The 8,353-nt window shown below is 32.7% G+C and overlaps 2 protein-coding genes across 2 annotated transcripts; both read right to left on the minus strand.

The window, feature by feature from the left end:
- Positions 1-556: 556 nt before the first annotated feature.
- On the minus strand, positions 557-1,989 carry LOC123201466 (probable glutathione S-transferase). The gene is made up of 2 exons (XM_044616982.1): positions 1,591-1,989; positions 557-1,085 (listed from the first exon to the last, which is right to left on the minus strand). Exons 1-2 carry the CDS (start codon positions 1,903-1,905, stop codon positions 741-743), a joined length of 660 nt encoding a protein of 219 aa, XP_044472917.1. The 5' UTR covers positions 1,906-1,989; the 3' UTR covers positions 557-740.
- A 2,045-nt stretch (positions 1,990-4,034) lies between these two features.
- On the minus strand, positions 4,035-5,272 carry LOC123202329 (CASP-like protein F16). The gene is made up of 3 exons (XM_044618204.1): positions 4,956-5,272; positions 4,660-4,777; positions 4,035-4,444 (listed from the first exon to the last, which is right to left on the minus strand). The coding sequence occupies exons 1-3, from the start codon at positions 5,180-5,182 to the stop codon at positions 4,166-4,168; spliced, it is 624 nt and encodes a 207-aa protein (XP_044474139.1). The 5' UTR covers positions 5,183-5,272; the 3' UTR covers positions 4,035-4,165.
- Positions 5,273-8,353: the final 3,081 nt, after the last annotated feature.

Raw genomic sequence — 8,353 nt, forward strand, 5'->3', positions numbered from 1 at the left:
TTAATGAAGAATATCTTTCTTCATCTTTTCCAAGCTGTTAAAGTCGGTAATATTGACAGTATCTTGAGATACAAGACTATGAGCATTACGGGGTCATAGACGCAACTTTCTTTATCAATTTAAGCAATGGTTAGAACAAATTTGGCATATTGCAAGAACGCCAACGTTAAACCTGGATATTTTTTCGCCTCTTTCATATCGACATACCTAACAATCTAAATAAAAAGTTTATCTAGTTAGTTGAACACATATTTCTATCTACCTACTTAAAGAAATTCATAAAATAATTTAAAATTAAGTTAAACCAATCAGTTGAACTGGTTAAACTATAAACTAATAAAATAATCAGTTAAATCATTTTAAAAACCTTTAAATTAATATTATCATTAAAGTAAACCCTAAACACTTTTTATTTAAAAATTTGGGGAAATAGTAAAAGTGTGGACCAGTTGGGTTTTACTAAATCCACAATAGATGAACCAATAACGAGAATTTTAGTGAGAGTTTTCGGAGAGGTGAACTAGTCAAGATTAATCATCTGCCTCCATACTTAAGCTTCAATTCAAGGGTTCAAAACTTCCGCATTAATTATGGAATTTTACATCCATATTCTCACCAATTTATTCGGAAAGCAAAACTACAATAATACACGCACTAACAGAACACAAGTCTCATAGAGCAAGCAACATTCTGCTTGTTGGGTTCATTCACCCATTTCCCATTTGCAAAATTCTCTCTATCTATTCAATCCCAAACCTCTTCCTCAATTCTGCAGCGTATCCCACAACTTTCTTCTCATCAGGGAGCGACTTCGAAACGCTTTCCTTCTGCATACATCTCTTAGCCCAGGCAATGAATTTGGGGCACTCTGCCTCTACGCTGAACTTGCCATATGTCTCATATGCCTCAAACCAACAGTAAAAAGGGATCAACGATACATCGACGTAGCCAAAGGTTTCACCTCCAAAGTAAGGCTTGTCTCCTAGCTGCTCTTCCAAGGTCTTTATTATTTCAATGAATTCCTTCTTTGCCTCCTCCCGTGCTTCCCCTGTTGTGCTCAATGTGTTCCTCCCAGCATCATGAAACTGCAATTTTCTTCACTGGGTTACCCTCTTTGCCATGAATCAGGAAAGATTTTAACACATCTAACACATCATATAACTGGGTTATTCAAAATCATCCCGATCCGGTGGGGCTGACAAAAGTGGTGAAGCTGTAGAATCCGTAGGAAGGCTTGGTTTTCAAACTAGATGAGACCATGACTAGTGAAAACCTGACTTACATGGTACAAAGTTGTGTGTGCAGTCATTATACCCTGGAGTTTGCCTATTTAGCCATGCTGAGTAGGATTCCCGATCATTAAAAAAAAAAAAAAATCATGCTAATCCCCAACTTCCGATTGAATTCATTAAACTAAAAACTATAAGCTTCTGAAAATGCGCATAAATCTATTCTAAAATTCATAGCAAAAACATTCACTAAATTAACTAGAAACCTCATAGAAGGCACGCTAAATTCATTCAATCAATAACAATTAATAAACTTAAATTAAAAAGAAAAAATTCAATCTAATAGTAATAATTAACTTACCTTCTTGTCAATGAAATCAACCCAAAACCTTGCTTGAGCTCGCTCATAAGGATCAGAGGGGAGCAAAGGAGCTTTGTCCTTCCACACCTCATCAACGTACTGAACAATGATGGAAGATTCACGGACAGGTTTGCCATTGTGAACAAGAACCGGGATCTTCTTATGAATGGGGTTCATTTGCAAAAGCAAAGGGCTCTTGTTCCATAAATCCTCCTCTTTGTATTCGTACTTCATCCCTTTTTCTGCCAATGCGATTCTCACCCTCATGCCAAACATGCTCGGCGAGAAATCCAACAGAATCACCTCGTCCGCCATCGTTACACGAACTCTGCACACAACTAAAATAAGTCGAAGATTTTAAGAAATGATATGTTGTTGTGAAAAGTGCAGAGTTTACAGCAATGTTTATAGAAAACTTTCTGCTGATTCCGTATAAATTTTGGTCTTCTGTTTGCATTTGAAAAAGTGAATAAATAAATAAATAAAAGACAGATTAAATTATTTCCCAAGAAAAAGCATGTAGACTCTTCCAAGATAAGGTCATTGCCTTGGTCACAGTTGCATTTCCTTGACCTAAATTTTTGTTAGCTTATAATACAGTAATATTTTCTCCAAGGAAAATATAAAAATATATTACTACTCTACATAATTTCGGGTTTTAATGGGAGAACCCAATAACTATTATAAAAGGAGGTTAGATCCTCTTTCCCAATGCATGCATAAATATTTATTTATCATAATATCGTCTTATTGGTGGCAGGTAGGGAAAGAAGACCCATTTTACTATATAGATAATCAATCACATTTAAAATAGATTCTACATCAATTATAATATATAGGTTTGTTTAAATCTATAAAATTTTTAATTTTGAGTATTCTATAATCTTTATGCTTGAAAATTACGTAATTGTGGTATGATTCAATCAATTAATTACATGAATATTATTGATAAAGTTGTGTAATTAATCCAACAAAGAATTGTTAATTTTTTAATTCTTTTCTTAGTGTATTTCATGTCACTTCTTCATTGTTTACTACTTTTAATAGCACAAATATACTTAAATTTAGTAATATAATTTTTCCTCTTTGAGTTCAAACAAAAATAAATTATTCCTGTACTGCCACTACATTAGTTTAAGCTCTTTCCACCTTGAGTCATTGTGAATCCTGTTTTTTCTTTTCTAAGTTTTCGGATGTAAGGTACGCATTTACACCTAACATTTCAAAATCCAAGGGTTTTAAGGTTTGATTCAAACAATAATTACATATGTTGTTTTCAAAAGGCCAAACGGCTATTTCCCACCCAATGTATGTTGTAATGACAAGTTTCCACCTTTTAATTATGAAAACACCAAATACTTACCCATGGCCAGTTAAAAATAACGGTGGTAAAATTGTCATTTTCTCTATAATATTAAAAAATAAATTAAAATATAATTTATTTTTACCCCCCTAAACTTTGAAAACTAAAATTTTTCCCCAACCTAAGTTTTAAAAAATGACAGTTTCACCCTAGGGTTTGGTTTTGAAATCTTCGGCGACATCTCCGGCTCCATTACTGACGGCCTCTCCCTCCCGAAGCATCCTCTTCTTTCGGCAATCTCTTTCTTCCCATTTGGAGAGCCGATGGCGTCAGAGACGCCTTGGGAGACAAAGAACTTCGTCAGGGAAGTAGTTACCTGACGAAGTAGTTATGTTTGGAGGGTTGACCTCAAAGAGTTCATTTTGACCGCATAAGAACCTTAACTAACTGACGAAGATGAAATCGTAACTTCCTTTTAACTAAAAATCCATCAAACTTTTCATCCTAATTGTGTAATTTGTTTGGAAATGTTTTGAAGCCTAATTCCATGTCCAATTAGTTGAGTTAAATATTACAGAAGGTAAGCAAACTAATAACAGAGATTTATCATAACACAAACTATACATAAACCGTTTTCCTTACATGCTTGTATACTATGAGTTAAATTAAATTATTAACTAACTTCTGTCTTTGTATATTTTCATATGAATTAAAACAAGCAAGTTGAACCCGGGCTGGCACATATTTAAATACAGAAGATAATTGAATTTACCTGGATATCAATTTTTTTTATAGTGAAGAAGATAACTAAGGATAATTATATGCATAAATATTGTCAAATTCAATATAAACAAAGAACTTGACAATTAGATGGTTTCCAATTATGTTCATGGAGTACAAATGGTTGTCAAATCGGAACTAGACGAAACACATTTATCGCAATTCATATAAGAGCAATGTTATGTGTACACAGATATATACATATTGTGATTAAGTATTATTTTATTATTAATTTAAAATTACTCAAACACATAATGACATATCTTATGTGTATCTATTTGTGTACTCAAAAAAACGCTTGTATGCATAGATTTAATGTTCAGATAATACATCAAATTAAGTTGATGATCACACGAAGAAATTAAACAAAATTCAATGGGAATAAATTGAACACATTGCAAAGTTCACATCTTGGCTATTATTATTGTATATATAATATTTTATGGTCAGTGCATGAAACTAAGGGGATTGATGAAGATGATGATGAGACGATCAGCCGTGGAAAACAGGAGGAATTTCAATAGCTTTGGTGGTTGGATAGGTGATGGGAGCATCATATTTGCTGAAGAGTTTGTAACAGGAGATCAGTGAAAGCACTGCATAACAAGGCACTGCAACAAATGTGACGATTACAGATACGGTGGCTTTGTGGCAGAATCCAGCGAATGTGCCGCAAGCAGCGCTCCGGGTGATGGCTAAATCTCCCTTTTCTTCCAGGTACAGCACCTCGGCTGCCACCGCTCCGGCAGCCAGAATCAAGTAAGTCAGAACCTGAGCCCAGATGCATAATTTGGTAAAAGGCTATAAATCTTGTTTGGGACAACAGATGTTTACAAAATTTATTTACTTGTTTGCTGGAGACTCGGCTTTCAGGATTTATTGTTAATTGAATAAAACTATGTATATAGTTTTAAGTACATAATTTGACTCAAATTTACAATGGACCATAGAAACCAACACAACAATTGACATTTAGCAGTAAGTACCAGGTCAAGGAAGAAGATAGTCCAGGCTTGAGACATGGTGAAGGGGCGAGGCATGGCTGCGATAATAGCTGAAAGAAGAGAATAACCCGCACAAATTCCATTGGCGTGCACTAAATACCTGCTCCATGAAAATTAATTCATAAACCAAAGTCTTTTATCTTATTCAGATGACAGAATTTCTTACAATATTTGACTTCTGAAGGACTATTCATGCTTCATTTTAAAATAAAGTACGTAATAATCAATAAAAAGAAACAAAAAGTACGTAAAATTCAAAATAAATTTAAAATATAAACCTAAAAGCTCTAAGGTCGGAGTAAGACAGAGAGCCAAAGTCATTAGTCTCAGAGTTTTTTAGCATGACCACGAGGGCCGCCACACATAGAGCCATCGGCACCAATCGCGCTACCGGCTCCGCCGTCCACACTGCCACCACATCATTTTCATCCCTCGATCTATGCAGCATCGGCAGCGGAGATTGACCAATAGGGGCATCATTGTTTCCCTTCTCTATCTTCTCCATAATCTTCAAATTAATTCAACAGAAAATATGCAACATAAAATGGCTCAAAATGAATAAACCACCTTTAAGCGAAAGTGCAATGAAAAGAAGAAGACGAATAGAAAATCGCTAGCTGGTAGTTCTTGTAGAAGAAGAATTAATGGAAGTTAGATGCGGTTGGTGGAGAAGCATTGAATGCCATTCATGGCGAGTCACACTTTCCCATGTTACTTCTCCAGCCCACTGTGGCCACATTTTCATTTCGCAACTAAAGTAATTCGAAAGATAGAAAAGAAAATGATACATGCACGAGAATATATATTTAAGTTTTTTATGATAATATATCAATATTAAATTATTAATTTATTTAATTTAGAGGTCATAATATCAGTTATTAAATTTAAAATTTATTTTATTTAATATAATTAGTTTAATTTTAAAAAAATAATTCAATTCGGATAAGGTTTCTGATTTTTTTTGTTTAAAAGGACATTTACTTTTCACTATTTGCTTAATATGACATGTCATGTCTGTTGTCGCAAATTTGATCTTTGCCATAAAATTTTGCAAGGTCGATTAAATTCCAAGAATTCATGCTAAGTTCATCCATGGTCAATAAAACTAGGCCGAATATTTTTTTCACATCCGAATTTTGATAAAATGATTTTTTATTATTTAAGTTTAAAAATTCAATTTTCCTCCATCTAAAATAAATTTGCTAACAAAATCTATTAATTTTTTTATATAATTACTGAAAAGATAAAAATACCCCCAAACTAATATTATATAACTGAATATTAATTTTTTTTTAATTTAAAATCATTTTAATCAAATTAAGTAAAGTTGAACCATATAAAGGGTTAGATTACTTAGAATCCCAACTGTGTCAAATCAGTCTCGATTTCAATGATTTCCCTCATATTCATAGATACCCTAAATTATCTATTGAATCCGGTCCTCCCATAATGGGTTGACCTGATTTATTAGGGTTAAGACATATTATTAATTAACGCTTGCAGAGAAAATAATTGTATTACCCTTGGCAATTATAAAGGTTAATTATGGTTGGGATTTTAATGTTTGAATTCCCAACTGCCTCTCATATTTAAACTCTCAAAATTACACTCTCTCTTCTGCAACTCCTTCTCTACAAAATTATCACAGAATACAGAAAGACAATTAGGCATATTGTGTTGTGTATTGATAATTGGAACACGTGAATCACCAATCATCATCAAAGTATAAGAATATCGAATCCAGGTATGTTTTTCATGATCTTGGAATTATTTAATTTTCACTAACATTGGTATCAGAGCATGGTTATATGTTTGATGGTGATATAAGCATGATTTTGAAGCATGTTTTAGAAATTAATTGTTATAAACAATGACCAATTTTAATAAAAATTTGTATGGGCAAGTTTTCAAATTATTGATGAATTCAATGTAATCTTGTATAATTGTTGCCTAGAATTATGTTAGGATGAATTCTAGATATGATATGCATGTTTAGTTATAAAAGATTGCATCAAAATCGCATCAAATTTATCGAATTTTAGTGGCAAATTTTAACCTAGAAACCCTAACATTCTTGCATTAAATTTGATGAAATCTGGCAATGTTTTCACTAGAAGTTACATGAATATGAATCTTTGAGTCACAAGCTTCAAAAGCCCTATCAAATCATCATCGTTTGATGGCTAAAAGTTGGCTAATTTTCTCAACAAAATTGCTAGGGTTCTGTTTTTGTCGTGAATCAAAATCGAGTTGGAAAATCCTGATTACCTGACCTGTTTGTCAACAAGTTGGTTAAAAACCCATTGGTCAACTAGGTGACCTAACCTAGGTCTCAACCCACGAGTTAAATGACTTTCAATAGTTAACATTTGACCAATCAATAATCAAAGTTTGATTCGCAAGGAAAAATCCAACACTGGCATGTGAAGGCACGTGTAGGCACATAAGGACCTTTCCCCGATGTGTGGCAGCATGTGAGAAACATTCTCCAGTGCATGGTGGCACATGAGCCAAATTTTTAGCCCATGAAAGCATGTACATGCTTTTGTATCTGTCTAACAACTTGTGTAGACTCAGATTCTATCGATTAAAATGTATGACCTATTTTTGCATGAATTGAACACTTATAGATGTTTTTCAGATCATAGTTTTGAATTATACATTGTTAAATATGTGAACATGTGTTGTTTATATAGTAATGCATATGTAATTTTGATCATCCATTTGTTGGTCATATATAGGGTGAAAATGTTGACTAAAGACTACTATCTAAGCTATAAGATGAATCCGGAGCATAACTTCTTCACTCACATTTGGACCACAACTGAGAGAATATTAGAATTGAGAAATGAGGGCATATCTTTAACTCATAATAAATGGATATATGGACTTTTGATGTCGATGTCCGATTATTAGACCCACATAATTGCCAATATTATCCTAGATGATGAGAAAGTATTGAATTTTTGGGATTGTTTATATGAGTTATGACTAGCAAAAAAGTGAAATATTGTTATGAACATAAGAAAATCTACAACTCTTTCTATTTTCCCAAATTAGTAAAGTGCGAGGCATGTTGGCTAATGCAAACAATGTAGGAACTTTATCTTGAATAAAGTCACTCTAAGGATCATTAAAAATACTAAAGAGGTATTTTGTCTCTAGGATTAGTATAGAGTGGAAGAACGACTAATTGTCAAAATGTCATGTTTCAACAATTATAAGTCGCAGATCAAGGATGGTTCAGATTCTAGTTCTAGTAAAAAATGGTCCTAGTCACTGAAACTAGTCATTGAAATGTTTGAATTTCATACTTATATTTATTTTTATTTGATCTTTATTTTCTGTTTTTAGTGATGCTATTATATAAAACTTCTTTTTGAATTATAAATAGATTGAACTATATATTGATCTAATAATTATTATGATTATTTGTGAGAATTCTAAGATTAGTAGAATTTAACTATTCTCGTTTACAATATACATTGATGCAATTGGATTAATTGTTAAAATATTAAATATTTGTGTCATAGATGATAATTGGGAAAATAGAAAACTTTTGACTCTATGTCTTGTGTGAAATATTTTAATTTTTTAATGCACAATTGCAACAATAAAATGTGTAAATATCTTATTGTTGGTGTTGTGTTGGCATATCGTTGTAGTTAGATAAATA

Source organism: Mangifera indica, chromosome 18, assembly GCF_011075055.1.
Source record: "Mangifera indica cultivar Alphonso chromosome 18, CATAS_Mindica_2.1, whole genome shotgun sequence".
NCBI classification, from domain to species: domain Eukaryota; kingdom Viridiplantae; phylum Streptophyta; class Magnoliopsida; order Sapindales; family Anacardiaceae; genus Mangifera; species Mangifera indica.

Excerpts from the sequence above, each read along its gene's own strand:
- LOC123201466 (XM_044616982.1), bottom strand. The coding sequence starts at position 1,905 with ATGGCGGACGAGGTGATTCTGTTGGATTTCTCGCCGAGCATGTTTGGC. Across the intron at positions 1,086-1,590 it reads TTGATTTCATTGACAAGAAG|TTTCATGATGCTGGGAGGAA; the intron begins GTAAGTTAATTA and ends AGAAAATTGCAG.
- LOC123202329 (XM_044618204.1), bottom strand. The coding sequence starts at position 5,182 with ATGGAGAAGATAGAGAAGGGAAACAATGATGCCCCTATTGGTCAATCT. Across the intron at positions 4,778-4,955 it reads TCCGACCTTAGAGCTTTTAG|GTATTTAGTGCACGCCAATG; the intron begins GTTTATATTTTA and ends TTCATGGAGCAG. Across the intron at positions 4,445-4,659 it reads CTATCTTCTTCCTTGACCTG|GTTCTGACTTACTTGATTCT; the intron begins GTACTTACTGCT and ends ATCTGGGCTCAG.